Raw genomic sequence first — 22,604 nt, 5'->3', positions numbered from 1 at the left:
ACATACGTGTATGGCCTAGTTAGCTAATCCCTTATTGCCAAAATGAACGACGTACGTTCGCAGTGGGGCGGCATAGCATATGTCGTGCTTCGCAAGATAAATTGGTTAAATTGTTGAAATGTAAAAGTGAAAAAGGGGAAAGAATTCATAATCCGATAGAAAGATCTATAAAGCGTGTTAAGAAATGGGGAATGAGTAACGTGTTGTAGTTACCGTGCGTGATAGCAACTTAGTGCAATGATATCAACGTTAAGAGCGACTGCCGAATTCCGCTCGTTTCTTGTCATGGCACGCCGTTTGGGACTCTTCATCTCTATCGAGTATTGTCCAGAACTATTTCAAGTTTCGTATAACATTTGGACGGATGAAACTGATCTAACTGAAGGTTACTAAAATATACACTTTTTGTTATAATAGAAATGACATGTCAATCATTACCTATGCTTTATACATTTTGGAAGAGAATTTGTGAGAGGTGGTGGAATATAGAGGGAATTACGATCATAAAATATCTTAAAAATAGTGAACTTTAGGTAAAATTGCTTTGTATTCTTTAGCAGCATGTTAAATTTAATTCGAAATCTTCTCTCTATAGGTCGACAAAGTAATCACATTAAAAATAAGGTTACATTGATATTTAATAACATAATCGTAAAACTTACCTTGTTGCACCAACGTTACTCTTTACCAGGTCCAATATCTCTGCTGTACCCGTTACACTACCATTTGTGAGCACAAATAACTGCCTCGGATGACCTCGAACGGCTACTTGACGATAGACCCACCAGAGGGGACTGAATAAATTCGTAATGTTGCCTAAATCAGCTCTCATTCTCATGACGTAGGTACTTGCCTCGCTCACTGCCTCTTGGCTGTAGGCTCGACTTGCAGCAAACAGTGGTTTGAAGCCAGAGCCAAAGCCGACGATGTTGAAGCGACAGTTGATAGGGAGGCTCTTCAAGATCATCATCAATGTCTCGCGAGTGTTGGCGATGTACTCGCCACTCATATTACCGCTTCTATCGACAAGCATGATCAGTTCACCGGGAACATCGAACCGATGAGATTGTAGCAATTGATTGGTTAATCGTTCAAAGTCAGGACAGTAATTCAGCATCAATGTCGCATTATGCATGATATCCTTATGTATCCTCTGTGCTAAGTACTCTTTTGATTTCTCCGAGTCGGCCACTTGCCGTTCTGATCTCATAAATTCTCGATCGGTTTTGACGAAATGTTCGTATTCATCGGGACTGATATCGCCATGTTCAAGGATCACGACAGGTGTATGTGGTTTCGGGTAATGGATCATAATTTCAAGATCACGATCCATCGGGTGAGGTTCTGCCAATGTCACAAAGACATCCGAAGCGTCGTCGGCAAAAGGATCGGCGTCTACTCGGATTGCATGAGATGGGCTTGACACTCCGGAAAGAAGAGTCGGTGCTCGAACTTCAAGTTGGAATTCGAACTCATACTGCTGTTGATTCGTAACGACATCTTCACATAGATCCAGAAGTGAACGGTTTGAATAATCTGGAGGGGTGCGAGCCCTTGAAGGAGAACCACCGGAAGAGTGAGTGCTGGTTTCATCCGGCTGGTAGCGTGGGGTAAACACCAAAGGGAATGTCATTTTGGTTATGCCATTTCGACAAGTTGTTAGTAAAGATGAAACACTCAGTAATATCGTCACGTTACCGTGAGGTCGTATCGTGCCCACATTTGCGCAGAAGACCTCTTTACTATGATATTCACTTAGCGCAAATTTCCCAGGTGGAAGAAGATTGTGATTGGAGTTACTGATGCCAGTGTGCCCCGTCAGAATTTCGTTGAAATGTTCGACCTCTCGCTTGTCTTTCAACTGAGCGGTGATTGTCCTCCCTTGCATCAGACGAGCCTCGAATCCAGCTATACTACTAAACTGATCAAGACACATGCAGAACACACCTTCTACCACGTGATCTTCTTGATTGAAGTAAGTCAAAGAGGCCGCAATCCCGAGGGACAACCCATTAACGCAGGCGGAGACACAGCACGATTGTAGGACAAGAGGCGCCCGTGTATGGCGGTTGATAAGGCCTGGCATTTTTGCAAGAGTCTCGATGTTAGTGATTCTGTAGAGGTGACAGGAAGACAAATATCATAAAGCAAGACCATCTTCCTGAGTCTGAAAGAGCTTGTTTTATTCTTTATCATTATTATGGTTATTACAAAAATTCTTGACAGACAAGTTTAGCTACCTATATTACCAGATTAATCTTTTGAACAGCCTCTTTCTTGTAAACATATGTGTTTAGCACATTTCGACACAGCAATCTCTCTCTCACACTCTCTCGATATCTATTGCTGCGAGGTTGATGGGGCACTAGCCAAGTAGGCAGACATCAAACCTTCATGAGGTCGAAATTTATCAGAGCGTAAAGAAAATGAACTCGCAACCCATCGCAAACACTTGTCCTCTGAGTGGCCTCACTAGAAGACAATCAACACTTTTGGCTATTACTTAGTTGCTAAGTTACAGTAAATGCATGTTGTTATTCTGTTCTTTAAACAACTCTCACACAATTCAACAAATACTATGTCAAAACCTAATATGTACAGAATTATGAAATTCAAATAGAAAAGATGGGAAAGTTTGCTCCACAGCTGCAGGTTGTAAAAACTGTTTCTCAAGGAGAATTGAATTTGGGTTGAAAACTTATCTGTTTACGAAACAGAACAATATATAGGGTACGATGAATTTATATATCATGTGAACAATATTATCACTAAACATTCTCTCTATGCCCACCCATCTCTCTCTTTCTCTTGAGAGAAAGCTTTTGAAAAAAACCTTATGAAATAAATAAATATTGATAGAGGTTATTATTAATTAATGCACAGGTTTTCCATAACACCAACTTTGCCTCTGTAACTACCTCACTTTAGTCTAATATTTCTAAAGCCACGATGACAGAATCTGCAAACTTATATATATTTCAGGAATGGGATATTTCCAGACTTTCGTCTCAATTTTGTATGCAAGGAGTGATAACATACAAGCGTCAAATCGGGGTGTGAAGGGAAAGACATTCAAGGTTACATGTAGGCTTAGCAATAAAGGACTGAATCTGTTGGGAAACTAGTTTCATATCACAACATGATGCACATTTAAATTGAAAGGATATCGCCAAGGACGTGGCCGTTATGACAAATATGATCATTTCAAGAACTTTTCAATGTATCATTTGACCATTTTTCAATTTTAAGGTTAACACAAAATATCCTTGATTTAACCTACAATACCTTGGAATAATACATATCAATTGGCATATTACTGTTTTTGTAGGAGAAAGTGTTACTCAATACACGATATGCACAGGATTCGGAGTTGAAGGCGGGAGTGGGGGTTGTGGAGGGGGTGGTGAAGGTAATTACCACGACTGATTTTTGTACAGGCATGAACCGACTCCCTTGTATTGGATTATAAGGTCTGAGACAGCAGATAACGCATTCTGAGATATATTTAGATTATCAATTATAAATAGGTCGGAACGCAAGGTCGTTCAATAAAATATTATTTTAATTTTGAAACAATTCCTCAACTGATCATTTTTCCCCAACTGACGATGCTGAAATTGCTTATAAAATATAAAATCAGGTTTTTACGATTCTCAAGAGATATTAATTCAAGCATGTTACGAATGATTAATTTGATATTTTTTTTAAATATTGCCTTTAAGATAACAAATTTGTTCCATTCCACTAATGTACAAGTTAATAATTCATCACTTAGCTAAAAAAAAAACTAACAAGATGATTACATATCTAATTTGATAAATTCAATGATTTGAAGGTTAAAAAAATGATGAATCACTCACTTATAGTTGTAGACGTTTTTTTTAATCACTGAAAAGTGTTGAAACGATCATAAATCATTCGCAGATATTTAAAAAAAAATGACTCAATTACTCACAAGATTGATCAAACATATAGACTTTACATATTTTTCATCACGTAATGTTACAATAATGGTTTAGATCCAACGCAAAGTTCATCATATACTGCAGCTGAGTATTCGTCGGCCCGATTTAACACTTCCACAGTTTATTAAAATGGTTGCGCAAGACTGATCAGTTCATAAGTATGTTCCGTGTTAGATCCAACGAATTATCTCACCGTCGTTTTTTCGGCAACTTATATTTTACAGCAATTTCACATGTTTTCAACTGTTTTAATCACAGGCTTCATCACCCAAAATTAACATTTGAACGACGTGAAGCTGTTGATCATTTACATATTCATAAGATAAAGAAGTTGCTCTGGTTGTTATTTGCGTTTTGTTCGACAAGAGTTGCATTTACAAATTTTTATCTTGATCAAATATTTGACTAATATTTAGAAGGAAAGTACTTTAGCTGATTATGCCTAAGATACTGTTCTTCCTGGCATGACATTTAAGAAGCCTAAACGTTCTAGAAATGATTGAACTTTGAAGGTTATAACAAGAAAAACCGTAACGTTATTGCTCTTCTCGTATGGCAAGTACAACATTTCCAAGCTCTTAAATGACATTTCGCTACCATCAACATCATTGGAAAGAATTATTCAAGTTATAAAGCTCTTTGCACGATGCATCTTTGCACTCGAGGAATTAATTGCTCTGGTTTTCTTTAACACTAACCCTAATCCTCCCAGCACCCCCCCCCCCCCCAACTACCCTCCTGAAATTCCAATATTCTTGTCAAACTTGCATGTAAATATTCAAATCATGAACACCGATTTCATCGAGGAATGACTTGAATTTAAAATCAATCAATTTAAGCTAATATTATTTAAATGTGAAGGTTTTAAGTATATCGTTGTTAGTATGTCGTTATCTGACAATGTCAATTTGAATGATGAATTTATTATCAGAATATTAAATTTAAATAATAAAGGGCTATCATTTTGTGGAGATTTATTAACCATCAGAACAATAAAGCAAGTGCATCAAAATTATATCCACTTTCCATAACACAAAAAAAGGTCCTTTGTCTTTCTCATTATGGATGGTAAGCATAATCAAATTGATTTAACAAAGTATATTGATAACATTGACTTATCCATTAGTGTCTATTCTTGATTAAAGCTATAATCGAAGCTGACGGGAATCAATTGGCCTAGAGGTAAAAACATTCTCAGACAATGATATATAAAACAAATAAAAATAAGAACTGCAGGTAGACATACTGTACTACGGTTCATTGCTGCCAATATCAGTATCGTATTTGCAATGTAAATCTATCTTCCAGTCTGTCTATATTCTATATATATATATATATATATATATATATATAAATCTATAAGTCATATATATATATATATATATATATATATATATATATATATATATATATGTATATATATATATATATATATATATATATATATATATATATTAAATGTTGACAATTGAGCTTCGATGTTGGGAAATTGTTATAGGATATTATAATTGCTTCAATGAAAACATGTACAGTACCGTTGTTTACAAGTGTGGCATTATTCAGTAAGGGCTCAGTGAAAAGGTGACGAAATACGAATTGTCAATATAGAAATCAAAGGGCTACCATTATAAAAGCCAGCTCGCTGATATAATGAACAATCAAGTATATGCAAATAAGAAATTGTCACTTTTTTTGTTTGGCAACGGGTGAGTCGACCTTTTATTTTGCACTTTCGTAACACGACTGCTACAGTTACGTTTTTTTTCACTCGCAATGTACTTTGTTGATCTGCTCATCGACATAGAGTTTATAATACGTGAACCGGTAAGGCTGATTCGCTGTGAATCGCATTGATAGGTGGTGAGCACAACCACAGTGGAAGCTTAACACATTTTACTTTTCTCAGCATAATTATCCTACGCTGTTTGTTCGTCCCTATGGAAATAATTCCCGAATGACATTACAAATGCACTCAATATATTAATGAAATAAGCAAAACCTCTACGAAGAGCTCACTTATCGTTAGATTATTAGCTTCCTTTGCTCTTCTTAGGTCGACGACGAAGCTGTCACAACTTCACACTTGTTATCCAGAACAGTGTGGCGTCATTGGCTATAAAAGAAATCGCATTAATAAAAAATGAGAAAAGTGCGATAAAATTAAGACCTTCCCTTGCTAAAAATGTGCTGCGTATGTACGCATACACCATACACTCCCTAACAATTATACAGTGTGTAACTTGCCGGTTTGCTCTAACAACGACTAAGAGAGTTTGCAATATGGGGTGGACCGTGGACACAATTCAAAGTAAACAGTGGGACACGTGACTTTGATTTGAGGAAGCAAAAAATTCAAAAATCGCCATAAAACGACTCTACAACATAGACACACTTTGTGCATTGTGTACATTGTGTAAAATTCACTATTTGCTTAACTAAAAGGTAACAGTTTTTTTTATAATTTCTCAACAATGGGCACTTTTCAATAACAAAAAGTTTAATTGTTATTATAAAATGAAAAAAGTGTACTTTACATGAACAGAAATCGGGCACTTCTAATTTATGAGAAATGGCCCTTTCATGTTTTTTCAAACAAAAATGGAGCCTCGTGCCCCTTACCTACGCCCCTGGTTCCGTCGCTTCTGACATCAGCAATCATCTACGTCAATAGTTGAATGTACTAATATATCATTTGAAAGCTCTCGACAAGAGGATGCTATACATTAATGCAATATTCATCACTCGAAAATAATATGATTGCAATAATACAACGTCCGTCTGTATTTCTATGGATTTCCGAAGAATTATGCCTATAAATTTAACAACACTGTATATATCACTTGAGTTAACTAATATAACAGGATTAAACAGTATTGGGTCCTCGGAAGTATCCATATAGTAACCAGTAACCAGTGTTACGATTCTATCTCACCTCTTTTGCCCAAAATATTTCATTAAAGATTATTTTTTGCATTTCTTGTTGTGTTTTATGAAAAAGTTAATCTATAAAAAAAAAATACATTTATGGCTAGATTTTTTTTTGTGAATTCCGCATTAGGGGGAAAAGTAGTAAGCTCATATACTATTTATTTATTTCCACTTGGTTTAAAAATTTAATTAAACAAAGCCATGGAATCAAAAAAAGGACATTTGGACGACGATTTGACTGATTCCCGTTTTTGTCAATATATAAATATTAAAGAACGATGTATTAAAAGAACGGCTTATAGTAGAAGGATATGCAGTTCTGTTTCACTGTACTCCGATCTATTGAAAGGTCATATTTTATTACCATAGCAACAGACCAATTGTATTTTGAATACGTCAAGTTAAGAGGTTTAGAGAAGTTTGTTTTGAGTCTCGAGGCATTCGTTATGCAGAGAAAAGTGAGAAGAAACCATTGGGTGAATTCCGGGCTCTCAGCTGCTTTACTTGCCCCCCCCCCCCCTCGCTCCGGTTTCTAAGGGAGTTACTACATATTTGTTGCTTGTTTTCTTTTCCAGTTCCACCCATGCATAAAAAGTGTTTTTAAACTTGAACCTTAATTACATGACATCAAACCATTAACAAACAGCGTATCTTCACCCTTGACATTTCATTACCATGGTAGTACAATACGCAGAATCAGAATGTCCATTTTATGTGTTTCGGTCGCGATCGAGTTACGATGATGACGTAAGCGTTCCGTTGATTACCTCTACAGATACTCTACAGTGTGCGTTCACAAACAACCTTCGTATGATTCTATTTTCGACTTGAAAGCTTCTTGAGAGTTAGATGTAAGTATTCCCAATCTCTCACATTTCATGGGAAAGGCGTAATATGGGTGTAAAGTTTTCTCGAATCGAATCAAAATAAAATTTAGCAGCTGACAACACGTGTGTGTTCCTCACAAACAACACAATTAAGCGAGATACTTTAACAAGTGTTGGCGGATATCGATAAAGGTGTTTACTATAGTGATAAATTCGTCTGAAAAGAAATCCGAAATATTGACAAGATTTGTCTTGTGAATATAATATGTCCTTCGCGTGTTTATCTCGAATTAAATTACAGGATAAAAACTTAGAAATGAATCGATCGTCTACATGCGGAGTCACTAAAAAATGGAGGTATCATTCAAATCTCATCATCCACAATGTGAACGCTGAACTAATAAATGACGTCAAATCGGTTGCTATGGCCGTATGTCTATATATGGCAAGTTAATTGAGATGAAGATGTTGGTGGGTTCGGTGTTAAGGTCTGATAAAATAAAACAACTTTTGTGTCTATTTACCCATGAGGAAACAAAACATAATCAGTTGAGCTTTGAAATCAGTTAGGGTATATAGATGTCTTTCTGAAACATAATTCTCGTGACGTAGTTAACAACTTTATAGTATTGCATCCATACGTATATAAATATATATATATATATATATATCTCACATAATATACTTAACTAAACTATCATCATACTGCTACTCGGAGTTTCACGTGTACGGCTCTATATATATATATATATATATATATATATATATATATATATATATATATATATTTATATATATATATATATATATATATATATATATATATATATATTATATATATATATATATATATATATATATATATATATATATATATATATATATATATATATATATATATATATATATATATATATATATATATATATATATATATATATATATATATATATATATATATATATATAGTGAAGATGCTCTTATGACATTAACAACGCATCGAAACTTTCCATATATGATTGATATGTCATATGCGACATTCGGTTAAGAATCAGACTCGAATCAGATTAGATTTGCCTGCTACTTCAACTTCTAACGAAGGTATAGTTAATATCACATCCGATATACCCCGTGAGGTTAAAATTCAACGTTCAAAACGAAAATTGCGTGGAGTTATGTCTTGTCAACAGGAAGCGTAGAGTAATAACGATCAATTATTCATAAATCGGTTTTATTACATTGGGGTGCGGTTACTTCAGAAAATAAAATTGTGTTTCCTGTTCACGGAAGAGAGCCGGGATTAAAGGGTGAAATATAGCTTTGCTCCATTAATGAATAATCATATGATTCAGATATACGGATATTAACAATATGTTTGACAAGCGTTTTCATCAGCAGACGCATACGCCCACCTTCCACGCAGGGGGTGTATGAGGCTGTAACCGGGTCCCAAACAATACAAGGGGATGTGTGGTTTCATGCTTAGAATGTTGTCTGTGATAATGTATCGATAGGTTAGTTATCTATGACAAGTTAAGAGGGGTTTTTTGGCGGCCTCGTTCATGTACTAGCAAAAAAGGAAAAACAAGGAAAAAAAGAAAAAAAAAGAAGGGGCTATTGCAATGGCATGGTAACTTTTAAGAACAGTTACGGAAGACAGAACCTAGGCACGAACAACTTAACTGATCCACTCTCGGTGCCTTTCAATCATTAGCTCCGGAGTTCGAGTCACTCCAAGATTAACGTACGTCGTCCAGTTACAGAATTGTTGACAATTGACAATTCATAATCATGGACGTTAAATATGAATCTAAGAGACTGACTTTGGTCAGCTTGCGGCTTTGGAAGAGGATCTAAATACATAATAATAATAATACATAATTTTTATATAGCGCCAAACAAACTATGAAATAATTCTCGTAGCGCTGAACAAAATAATAGCAAATATAACATATATGCTTTGGCGAAGAGACATACATACTCTCGACCCCAGCCACCTTACATCGAGACTATAACCATGTGATCATGACAATGTTACGTCAAAATGTGTTTCACGTATCCCTTGAAAAGGGAATAGATGCTGCATCTATTATCTTAGCCAAAAGGATGAGCCGTGGAAGTGTACTAGTCATGCGTGGTATTGAGCACTGGGCTTTACTATACTATCATGTAAATATGTAGGCCTAACTGTCAAACAGCTGGAAACATTTATTTATACCGGGTTTCGAACAATGATGCATTAATTTGATGTCTAGAAGTATGCTTACCACTTCTTACGGTGTATTCTATCAATGAAAGCCTACTGTCATGCCAAGCTGTTTGCTTTTGATTTCAACAAATATCGCACGTACCAGCATCTGGGTTTTGATCATCGCTTCTACTGTATAATCTTACATTGCTCTTACGCGGTTCCCTTGCTGATATGAACACAATTGGCATATATCGGCCGCTGGGCTTCGAACAATGGACTGGTTTGCGGTTTTGTGCTTATAATGAGTATCGATGGGTGACTTATCTATGACATCACCCGATACACACAGAGAACACAGTTACTACTGTAATTCTTAAAGTTTTGTACCGCAGTATAAGAACTGGATCTTGCTATAAATTGGTAGCATGTGCTATTTCGATTACAGTAAGAACTGATGGTATGTGTAATTCCAACAAATCCAGTTGTTGGGATTTATTGGGATTACAAATATCCTCAGTTCTTACTGTAAACCTAATAGCACATGCTACCGATTTATCAGATTTGTCAGCACAATCCAGTATTTACTGCGGTACAGAACTTCAAGATTTACGGTAGTTAATGTAATCTCTGTGTGAATCGGCTGATGACATGATAAAACGCAGTAGTTTTTGTTTCGGCATCGTTCATGTCTAGAATAAAAAGCAATCGCCATGAGCTATACCCTGTTCTCAATGTTTATTACAGAGCTTTACCATTACTATCCCGCTAATATATAGCCTATAGTTGACAACAGATGCAAAAAGACTTTTGTAATATGTTATACTAGTGAACTTAAAAATAGGTTTAATATGGTATGTTACTTAAAAGCTTAGTATAATTATAACCTTTTATCTTTCGGCCAACTATAAAGGATAGAGTTTGAAAGATCAATTTCAGCATCACGCAACCATTTCGACATTTTCTTGCTGAAAAAGCCTCAAGGCTATTTTGAACAACCTTTGTTAATCTTCAGTTTTATTTGTTTTCCAGGAAAATTTCGATAAAAGCTCGATTTCATTACTTTTACAGATATAGGCTACTTGCGAATTATCAAATAGCTTTTATTTGATAGGCGTAGGAGGACTATGACAAACTATGGCCAAAGATGGAGATAATGTAATCTTATTGCATCCATGACGTCACTATGTCGTCATAGAGTTTTTTACTTATAGAGGTCTATTCTTCACCAAAGTATTTAACTGGAATGAATAATGAGTCATGAGTAAGGAGTAATGAGTATTTAACTGGAATGAGTAAGAACTGAAAATGTAGATTATAAGACATGAATTATAAAGATTTATCAGTTTACTATGATCAGGTCGCCATATCACCGCCATAACTAGAAATTGTAGGCCTAGAAACAAAAAATGTTTTTTAAATACATCATTTGAAAACAGATTATTTTCAAATTCAAGTTATTTGTCAAGTTTGTCAAGAAACACATGCAGTCACGATAATACCCGACCGTCAGGTATATGATAAGAACAACAATTTTACTTAAACTAGACACATTAAAATTATTCATCACAAAATACTAGCAAAACATTAAGATAACGTATTTAAATGTATTTGCAGTTATATAAAACAGCATGATTTTAATATAATTACTTTACCACAAAAGTTTAGAAAATTGTTATTGTTATTGTCTCTTCATTAATAACCTCTAAAATCAGTCCAATCTTTCTAAATTTAGAGTCAAATTTCATTGGTTTTAACAAAATTCAATGGAAAGCTTGAACTACTATACTTAACATACCTAGCCCAAGGTTCCATATCTTAATTTGATATTTGCCTATCCAACACAAATAAAAATACAAGGTTAACAGTATATGAAGGCGACTACAAATAGAGTATTTTCGCCGGGTTTTTTAAGTGTATTGGTCACCATAGTAACATTACCATCACAAACGCTTCGTTTCGCCGTGTATATCTGTCCTTGCATTGGAGAAAGCATAGTTAATTATGTACGACGACCTTCGGAAGTATTTTTCCAAGCAGCTTGCAAACAACAGGGAAGATGAATTTTGCCTGTATGTGAATATTTAACATGTAATTGAAACGTAAAATTTTATGAAGCTACAGCATAGAAACTTAATCAAATTTAAGTAAAACGTCAAAACCTTGTACGAAATTTAGGGTAAATTTTGGGTATGGGAGGGGCCGCTGCCATACATTCCGTATAGCTAAGGTTGCTATTTTCCTTTGGAACCACCCTCTATAAGGCATAGGAACAGGGGACAGCTGCCTCCACGTTATCAAAGAAAGTTGGGCGGGATGGCAGGAGTATTTTTCTTCCCGTCACTCAACGAAGCATTACTCCTCGGCAGTTCCAATTCATTCAGCTGTATATTGGTTTGTATTAGTAAAAATTGCAGTGGTGGCGCTACTGGGGGGGCATATCGCCCCTCCCCCACCCCGATTACCTTGGTTGGTGCCGCCACTGACAAGGGGTGCCAGGTAATGAGATGTTCCTTCTTGTTCTCGTTACGTATACCTTATAATACCTCTTATCTTCGATTTTCTATCGCAATTTTAACAAACAGTCGAACTTTCATCGTGAAAAGTAAAACTTGCGATGAAACTTCCCATCGGCCTACAGTTTTGAAAAAGTATACACATTTGTAAGTAAAATAGTCGGAATTTTCTTTTCCATCTATGGTCCACTTTAAAATATAGTTTAACAGTATGCACAGCTAAAATTCTTCTGGAGAAAACCTCAGGAAATAGCACTTTAAGCAATTTGAAAGTTGTTGGTCGGTCAACAAGTCAACACGGATAACGCAGGTTTGTTTTAAACCAAAACGGTCTTCCACTTCAATTTGTATCACGTGCGCTAGTATGTATACCATTGCTTGTTTGAATCGAACGCCTCTTCAATGAGCAATGTGCGAATGCCAAAAAAAAATAATGATAAAAAAACATAGGAATGAATTCTTTGGATCATTTCACATGATTAATGCGCACACTGCGTAACTTGAACCTTCTGCAGAAACAGTGATACATACTATCTCGCGAGTTCCTGCTTGCAGGAGGATCTAAAATACATACAAATACATACATACTATATAGGCACTATTCCTTAATTTCTTATCTACCCAAGTTTAGTATAGGCCTCTGCGAATCCGTGAAAAAACCCCGGAGAGATTGATGTGTTCATTAAAAGTGTATTAAAAGTCAGGGGTGAGTATCATGACACAGCGCGCGCGACAGAGAGAGGTGGAGGGAGAGAGAGACATACAGGCGGAGAGAGAAGGAAGCGAGAGGTATATTTAACGCATTTGGGTGTTTTTGATGGATACATGAGAACACAAGAGGTAGTAATAAGGAGGAATCAGCACTCTTAAAACGTTGGTTAAAAAAAGAATAGTATAAGACCCCCGTTCACTTAATTGGTTAGTTTGTGCCCTTAAGTTGGTTAACTGGCAGATTTTGGGCTATTCCAATTAGTATGTACATTTCACAGCCCGACGTTTAACCAACTTGTTTATAACTTTACCGCTCTCTGAGTAAAAAATTCGCGCGTACACATATATGTACACTGTACGTACATCAGTGCAGCATCTATAACACACACTACATAGCACGTCATGCATAGTACGATCGCTGACAGGGTGGTTTAGTAATCAAGATTACAGCTAACGCCATGGCAGATATCGAAGACACTCCTGTCTTGATTTTCTTGAAAAAATACGAGGTCGAGTCTCTACATGAAACTTTCATCGGTAAGTGTAGCTTAACATCGGTAAAAAGTATGAACTTATGTGGGCACTGAGACCCCCAGTGACAGTATAACGTTAGGCTCATAGGCCAACGTTAGGCTTATACTAGGCTAACGTTAATACTAGTGGTAGTACTATACTAGTATGCCTAATACTAACACTAGTAATATTAGTAACAGTATACTACTAAACTGCCACTGAGTTTAACACAGTGCTTTAGTCGATGTTAAATGAAGCATCTCTTGCAAGAAATTATGTTCAAAACAGGATCGACACATTCTTGTGGAAATTTGTACTAGTCACATGGTTGATCATTATGGAGATAAGTGAGTATAGCTAGTTTAAGACATCTATTCACTATGATATATTATGGGAATAGCAGACCCTCCTATTAAACACGGATTAAATAGGCTTTTCAAATGCCATGGAGACCAAGAGATATTTTTAATAGAATTTATAATAAAAAATATTCAATATGGTTATGTTTCTGAATGGATTGTTTCAATAGATAGGATACAATTTGCTGTATTGTTGTCAACATTTTACCTATTTCCTTTTTAATCTACAGGCCAAGCTCCTTCATTAAGGCAGCGTTAGCAGCAGCAGTTGTTGATTTGTTTCCTTTTCTGAAGGATCCAGAATCTCCCTTGGGTTATGTAAGCATGTTTATGTTCTAATATCCCTCGGCTTTATTGTCATTAGCCATAGTATAGACCACTTTTGTTGTTGTGTTGAGGTGACTAGTTTCCTATCTGCCCTTTAAAAATGTCTCTAAAATGTGGAACACAACACACTGCCCACAATATCAATCCTTTTTGCATCTGTAGTCAAGTTATATAATCTTCTGTGGGTTCTACCAAGTAATTTGTTCATCTCATAGAGGACTGTGATACTGAAATCCATTTTCAATACTACCAGGATTATATAGGTATCATTTAACTGAATAATGTCTAATTGAAGTCAGCACTAGGGTGACAAGGCCTTTTAATATGTTAAAAATATCAAAATGGATGTTCAAATTTCACATTGGGAAATCCAAAAACTGTAACATAGGCACTGGTTTTCAGTGGGCTTCATCTCTCAATCTAACCAAGGTATTAATTGAGTTTGTTGTTCAGTAGGTACCCTCCTTATTCCATAAAATATCAGAATTCTGCAACTTATTGATGATATGTGCAATTAGGGTCAAACCCATTACTTTCAGGCTTATCACTTAAAATCAATTGTCATAGTGTCCCCTGGGACAATACTGTTTCATCAGTAAGCATACGATATTATGTGAGGACAGTATGTAGTGCCACAGTGTCCTTAGTCATAGCGTCCATATTGTTACCGTGCAGTTGGGGAACATGTACAAGACATGTTTGTTGTTTGCTGGTTTAAAGCCTTAGTTTCAACCAGCTATGAAGTTCTACATGTTGGTGTACAACAGCCTTACATGTAGATCAATAAGTCACATAATTTTCTGATTTAGCTTGAATTTTGCTTCCATACTGTGTAAGATCTGAAGGTATAAGGAAGGTTTGATTTTCAGTTTGATAAAGGAGTATGCTGATTTCATGTGCAGGAAGCATGGTATTGCAAAGGTGCCAAAGGACGACCGGCGACAGGGTATCTAGAAGAGCACCTACGCTACGTATGTAAAAAGAAGATTGCCATGGTGAAAGATTCCCCCAGTGCATCAAGTCTACCTACTCCTTTGACTAAAGTGTCCACTCCACCAAAATTGAGAGGTGTAATAGGTTTTTACCAACTATTCTCAGGATTTGACTTATCTCTCATGCCATGACAATGATCAAAGACTGGCTAATGACACGTTATACCTGCCACAACCATGGTAACTTTTCAAAATTTGATGTTAAGGCATCTCTGTTCAGTAGGAAATATATGTTTTTATTGTCCTTGCCAGATCCAGAAGCTGATCTGGAGAACAAAGAGGAATTGGTGATGATGACTGAGTGGCTGAAATGTAACATGGAACCAAGAGAGAAAGTATTGGACTTCATGAGGCAAACTGCAGTTTACAGACAACGGCAGATCAAAGACCACTCAACTAACATTTCAGATATTCTGAAAGAGTATCCCAGGTTGTTAGACCGTGGAATGGTAACTATCAAATTTGAATTTTTGCTGCTTAATTACAGAGAAATACGTAGGTGATTTTGCATAAAAAATACTATAGAAGCTAGCTCTGAATACACATATTACAAAGATACTATTCAAGACCATATCCTTTAACTCTTGAAAAAGGAAGTGGAAAAATTACTAGCGAGGTTTTGATTCAGCAGAAACACTGAAATTAATTAAGTCACTAACCTCACTGATGAGTTAATACTATATTTCACTTTGAAGCCTATTTGGCCAACTTAAAAACTGTACATTGATTGACTACATATCTAGTTTGATTGGAAAGAACTAGTTTCACTGCTTTTTTTAAATCATGGCATTATATTTTAAATCATGGCATTATATTTTAAATCTCTTTTAATTTATGCCTGGAAGTTTATGACAGTAATCAGCCACACAGTGAAGAAAAGTGACTGACTTTTAATTTAACCTTAGGCATCTGGCAGATCTGTATGCATTATAAAGACCAGATTGGACAAAATGTTATTTCTGGATGAAAATCTTGCTTTATTCAAGGATATAGGTAGGATTTTTAGAAAGGTTGCTGATGTTGAGTGTGGAAAAAGGTACAGATACAAGCGGTATAACATCGTTTACAATTTGTACAAGTTTTTTTTTTGTTAATATGGTGTCTTTGCCATTCAGTGCTATGGTTTTATGTGCAATTTTTGCTCTGCATTTCTTGCAATTGTGTACCAATCTAACAACTTGTCTATCATCTTGTTACAGGGAGACAAGATAAATTATTCCCATGAATATGCTTTTGTTCAGTGATGATATCACAAATGTTAAATATTGAATTTTTGCAACTCAAATTCCCCCCCCCACCCCACCACATTAAAAAAAATATTTTGAAAAAAAAACATTTTTGAGCTGTATTCTGAGATATTTTCAAAGCATCTGTCAATAAATGTTAAATACTTACTTTTCTTTCCAAGATGTTTTCTAAATGTTATTAAACTAGCAAAAGGTATCACAGTTGGATTTTCCACATCCAGCTTCAACAATACATAGTGTTTGTATAGATGCATGGAACCAGACTTTAACAAATTCAGTGAGAGTGATTTTTTAATGGATCCTAGCTGAGGATCAAAAAAAGAATATGCTTACACACATTAAAGTATTCTATTTCCCTTTGCTCTGTCAGATGGAACAAGATTTTTCAGTGCTTTGGCCTGAGCATGAGGATCACCTGTATGAGAAATGGGACTTGTACTACAATGGGATTATAGAATATGGCAAACTGGTTGAAAATTGGCAAGGCATTCTTGGTTTGGAGTACGTTAACCTAGAGAGTTTGTCTATTGGTAAGTGTGCTTCTTATTTCAGTGCGCATAGTTGAGCTAATTTAATTTTTTGTATGTTGATCATTCCTTGCAACCTTTCACCACCATCACACTAGGAGCTTCTGAAAGCTCAGGTTTGACCAATTATCCGTAATATATCTGATCTTGTTCTCAAAATAGCCTTAGTTTACTTTTTGTTAAGGCAATAACACTTCCTTTTCTTTTTTTTGGTAAAAATAATAAACTGAAATTGAACAAAAAGCATCAATGGGATCTGGTTTAGACAGAAACCAAGTTGGGTTGGTGCAGGTATATTCCCTTGCTTAGACTCCATCTGACCCATCTTTGGGATTTCATTTAAGCCAAAAGCTAGTGACTACTATAGAACAATAGAACACAAAATATGTCAAAGGTTCATCAGTGTTTTGAGATCTGAATATATAATAAAATATAAAGAGTAGATAACTTTGCAAACAGGTTGTGATAGCAGCACAACATTATGAATGTGGGCTTTTAAAGGAGACATGTATTATTGAAAATAAACATACACAAAATACCAAACAGATGCTAACTTATCTCATTACATTCTCATGATATGCCATCTTCTGATACAAATGACTTGAAGGACTTCCAGTGTTAGAGACAAATAAAGGCAAGAGAAAATACAAATAATTTGTGCTGTACGGGCACTGTACGTAATAATGACAATTTATATGTTTAAGTGGTCATTAATTGTGTTATATTTTTATGCACAAGGACTTTGGACCTATCTTTAGTTATGTTTTGTCACTTTCACAGATAAGAAGAAAACATTGGCATTTTTTCTTCTTCCAGTCATCTTGAGAGGGAAAGGAAAGGGAAAGAAAGGATTGTGTTCAGTAAAAGAGGCAATCACCTCCTTCGTGGACATTCAACCAGTAGGTGTTTAAGCATTCATTTGTCCGCTTGTTGAAGTTCATTGACAACATGCTTATGACATGTGTTTTGTAGATTGTGATGGATTGCTTGTTAAAGTGGAATCTCAACAATTATGCTGGATTTGAGTCATTGTACATAGATGCTCCCAAGCACATGAACCATATTCCGTTTGGTTCAAAATGGATAATTAATATTCATGAGTGGGCAGGGCCTACGTAATATTATTTAAAAATTGATTTCACAACAACAATATGCTTGTCAAATTTTGCTCAATTTGGTAAATGACAGTAGTAGGATATGGGTCACACGTGTAGCTGATTTTAACTAATAAATTATGAGTTGGTGATAAAAAGTTAATGATAGTGAAAGTATCTTCTAAACATGATAACTAAACAGTAAATTTCAAATGTATCAAACGTTCATAGTACTTTTTTAAAACTAGCATGTCATTGTAAGCATAGATATGGGTGGTTATGAAGTTTGGCTGTGCCAAGTATAATTTCATATAAAGTTTTTTCTAAATACAAATCTGCTAGAATGGAGGGGTTCTTGCTGTCACAACTTCATATTGATTGACAAAGAGCAGCTTGTGATAATTTTCATTTTTTTCAATTTTTCTCACAGGAAGTGGCTGATATTCTACAAATTTCAAAGACTATTGATGCCACAAAGAAGCCGCAGCCATTTGTTGTATGCAAAGGAACTCTCTTGGCACCAACCCAAACATTCGTTATACTAGAACGGAGGCCAGTCCCTCAAGAATCACTACTGAAAGCTATCGATTTCTGTTTCAAAGCAATGTACATTTTGGACATGGCTTACCAACCTTCATGCTGTCTTGTGTGGCAGTTCATTCAAAATGTGATTTATGAAATCAAAGAAGCACATGTGCCAAGTTGCATAAGAGATCTTAGATCATTCTTGGCCTTTAAAAGTAATTAGTGGCTTAAAGAAAAGAATTGTAAGCAAGATATTCATGGCTGATATTTTACAAAGTTCAAAGGATATTGATGCCACAAAAATACTGCAGCTACTTTTGTATGCAAGGAGCCCTCTTGGTACCAACCCAGATATTTGCTATTTTAGAACAGAGGTCAGTTTCTCACAAATCTCTTCTATTAAAGCTGTCTTTTTCTGTTTCATGGCAAATGTGCATTTTGGACATAGCTTATCGACCTTCATGCAGTCTTGTTTGGCAGTTCATTCAAAATGTGATTAATGAAATCAAAGAAGCACATATGCCAAGTTGTATTATAGCGTTCTTGGCCCTGGAAAGTAAGAAGTGCCTTAAAAGGAAATTGTAAGCAAGAAGCTCATATAATAATTGTAAGCAAGAAGTTTGTATAATATTACTATTTTAAAATTCACACACCCGATAGCATCATCTTGAAGGGACATTTAATTAAAACTCATGATATGACATATTTTTTACATACCATGCTGGTACAAATCAAAACTTTCCTTACTAATTTTTATTGGAATCCCGATCTAATCAACTGATCTTTCATGAGTGAGTAAGGTTAAATGTAGCTAAAGTTCACCTACACATGTATCTCTATATGTGGTGAAGATATATATACTATACATCCAAATACTGGAAATAAGAACAATGCACTGGCTGCAATGTACTGCATATATCATAATTATGTCTCTAAATGTAATCATGTACACCACATACGTATGTGATACTCAATGTAATTCTTTATTAACTGTATGTATACTATAGGTAAACCTTGATTAATCAGATCATGATTGATGTTTAGATTCATAGATTGTTTATACATCAATTGATCTATAGTTACATATGAGATATTGAGTGTTACAAGTTTTCTATGAATAAGGTTCTTCTTGAAGAGTAGAGGTTTTTTAACGTTGTGTCACCTTAAAGGTCTGATAGAGCACTGCAGCTAAGAAGTTGTTACATCCAAGCATATTTGTGTGTTGTTTTGTTTTGTTTGTATTTTATTCACATGGTTCAGCTGGTTATTGTTTTCAATAAACACAAGTTCTCAAAATGTCATCCATCTGGCTTCTGTAATGTAACTGTTTGTTAATTTTTCAATATTTTTCAAGGAATTGTTTACTCTTTGCATTGCCATATTCAACTGATTGTTGCAAACTAGGTCTGCATAAACAAAACTTGCGAGGAGTCTTTCAACTACATTAAGTAAAATCCACTGAGGATCTCATCCATCACTGTCCAATATATTGCATTCGCCAACATATATTGGGCAATGAAGGCTCATTTGACCCCCCCACCCCACCCTTTTCTAATGGTAAAAGCCACTGCCCAATTTAAATGTAGTAATTGCCCAATAAAATGATTTTTAATTCCCCAATTTAATGATCCCTACATTTGTAAGTTCACCAATGATGGGCATAATTTACACAATTAATTTAACCAACAACTGTTGGGTACAAACTTATAGTTATTTTATTGGTTAAAAATGTTACCCAACGGCTGGTTAAAGCCGTTAACCAACAGGTGTTGGTTAAAATATCACCAATAAGTCGAATTTGACATACGTGCCCAGTGTTGGTTAAGGTATTGGTTAATTTTTTAACCAACTGTTTTTAGAGTGAGGGGTGCAAAATTATACCATAGAGCAACATAGATGGAGAGATATGAGACGGGTGAGGGAGGCAAATGAGGGGTAAAGAAGAACGGAAGAGAAGAGATGATATTCACTTTGCAAAAAGACGTTTACACCTAAACAAGTGAATAATTTACGATCATATTTAAATATCTCGAGATGGAATCGAGACTAGATATGCCCTCACTGTAGCGAGTCATTTTCTAAAAGTAACCTAAGATAGAACGACTGTTATAGTTCATCGTACGTACTGTAACATTACAGATTTTATATCACCCAGCGCGTTTAGTATAGTTCGCCAATGTTTACATCACCTCAGTGCACAGTTCATCACATTCTAATAAAAACATGTAGTCGTCGTAAACGACAGAGAGAACGTAAATAAAATTCCTGTCGCACTACCCCCCCCCCCCCACAAAAAAGTAGCAAATAGCCAAAAAACAAAAATAGACGTAAACCCCAACCAAAACATCTGATGATCAGGCGCTCTCTCACCTGTTAAATGGACATAAAAGAAGTAGAAACTGTCAACCGGTCGGTAGATATTTCAATCCATTGGTAATATCCCTCCATCCAAAAATAGCTTGCCGATATAACTTACCAATAGCCTGCGTTTATTTCCATCATATCTTGATCACACCGATATGATGGCATATCATTTGGTATATAATCTCCTTAAAAATACAACCTTCAATTCCTATCGTGTTTAAACAAAACTAACTTCTTTCTTGTCAGAGAAATGTAACAGTCTCTCATATCACGTAACCTAGACTACACACAATGGGATGTATGAAAAGGACTTATAATATATCCCTTTACAAAGGAGTCTTTTACAGCCAGCTTCCAGCAATACAACCGTGACGGATGAAATGATTGACGGTGTTTGCATATAAGATATTCTTACGCTAATTCCCTTAATACTTGTGGTAACAAATATTCCATTCGCAACAGCTTGCTAAACTCGTTTTGAATGACATTACAATGACATTACAGTATACGGTAAAGCCTCTAAACCAACACAAACAACAACAAACTGTTTACTGGAAAGACGAAAATAAATAGTGGCTTACCGCCATGATCGAATGGGAGGCAAGAGTTTGGAACACACCTGCATGCATCGAGAGAATACCTGCATATAATGAGCTCTTTGAATGTGCCGTATGCATATGATAGACTAGGTTCGGAATTGTAACACTTTGTTACACTCAATACGCATTACGTTGTGACCATGATGTAGTAAGACGGTATACCTTAGCTTCGCATGGTTACTGTCTCAATATAGTTGTCTGTCATTCAAAGATAACCTAGTCATTGTTCACAGTGAGTAGATCGCTCAACAAAATGTAACCAAGATCACAATAAACTGGAATTTATGTAAACCAAAAACCACCGATCAAGAAATCTGAAGATGACATTGCCGCACAGATTTGTGAACGTATAGTTCTTATGGTTAACGACCTGTTCTAGTTGATGACTAAGCCTGTTCCAATATTCAACACGACTTGATTCGAATGCAAAATTATTCACAAATATTCGTAGAAATAATGACACGCTCTTAGGTTGCTTTATGTTGAGACTCGGCCGGGTATATACTTTTACATTAGCGCGACTTCACCACGTCAACAACCAACAGCAGAAAGAAATGGTTAGGTAAAAATTCACATCTTACCGCGGTTAGATGTGAATTTCGAGAGAGGTCATAACTTGCATGTTCCAGTTGTTGACTGCAGTTGGCGAACTTTGTACCAGAATATTTTTTTGGGGTTGGTATCAAAATCGAAGATTTCCTAGCGGAATCATTTAAAAAAAAACCATTTTGTTTTGAGTTACTAATGAGTGGCTCAATCAGTAAATGTTCTATAGTAACCATACTTGTATTGAGTATAGTTTACGTACTCATACTAATATTTAATGTAGTAGTTATACCTGATGTACTCGGACTTGTGGATATGTACTCACGGGGTATGTTTAATATTAATAATACCTGATGTACTCGGACTTGTGGATATG

General features: G+C 35.6%; 2 protein-coding genes across 9 annotated transcripts in view; one reads left to right on the top strand and one right to left on the bottom strand.

Moving 5' to 3' along the window:
- Positions 1–22,604, bottom strand: part of LOC139976438 (von Willebrand factor A domain-containing protein 5B1-like) — a 76,168-nt gene that overhangs the window by 25,348 nt on the left and 28,216 nt on the right. Inside the window, exons 1-2 of one of the 5 annotated variants that reach the window (XM_071985161.1) lie at positions 21,665–22,273; positions 663–2,114 (exon numbers count right to left, since the gene is read on the bottom strand). In XM_071985161.1, the coding sequence (XP_071841262.1) occupies positions 663–2,114; positions 21,665–21,729 (1,517 nt within the window). In that variant the 5' untranslated portion in view covers positions 21,730–22,273. Of the gene's footprint in view, positions 1–662; positions 2,115–9,987; positions 10,110–21,195; positions 21,291–21,664; positions 22,274–22,604 lie in introns of those variants that run through there. The other 4 variants (XM_071985162.1, XM_071985165.1, XM_071985164.1 and 1 more) reach the window with 4 other exon arrangements.
- Positions 13,330–20,575, top strand: LOC139976399 (uncharacterized). Of its 4 annotated transcripts, none has more exons than XM_071985109.1 (7): positions 13,330–13,672; positions 14,238–14,325; positions 15,237–15,402; positions 15,585–15,775; positions 16,944–17,103; positions 17,917–17,999; positions 18,625–20,575. In XM_071985109.1, exons 3-7 carry the CDS (start codon positions 15,327–15,329, stop codon positions 18,940–18,942), a joined length of 828 nt encoding a protein of 275 aa, XP_071841210.1. In that variant the 5' UTR covers positions 13,330–13,672; positions 14,238–14,325; positions 15,237–15,326; the 3' UTR covers positions 18,943–20,575. The 4 variants fall into 4 exon arrangements, with proteins under 4 accessions (XP_071841210.1, XP_071841211.1, XP_071841208.1 ...); XM_071985107.1 differs by having other exon boundaries at positions 13,333–13,672; positions 17,881–17,999; XM_071985110.1 differs by lacking the exon at positions 15,237–15,402 and having other exon boundaries at positions 13,331–13,672; positions 17,881–17,999.

The sequence above is a fragment of the Apostichopus japonicus genome, chromosome 11 (genome assembly GCF_037975245.1).
Source record: "Apostichopus japonicus isolate 1M-3 chromosome 11, ASM3797524v1, whole genome shotgun sequence".
NCBI classification, from domain to species: Eukaryota; Metazoa; Echinodermata; class Holothuroidea; order Aspidochirotida; family Stichopodidae; genus Apostichopus; species Apostichopus japonicus.
Note: the sequence above shows the minus strand (reverse complement) of the source record. Positions and strands in the feature narration are given on the sequence as shown.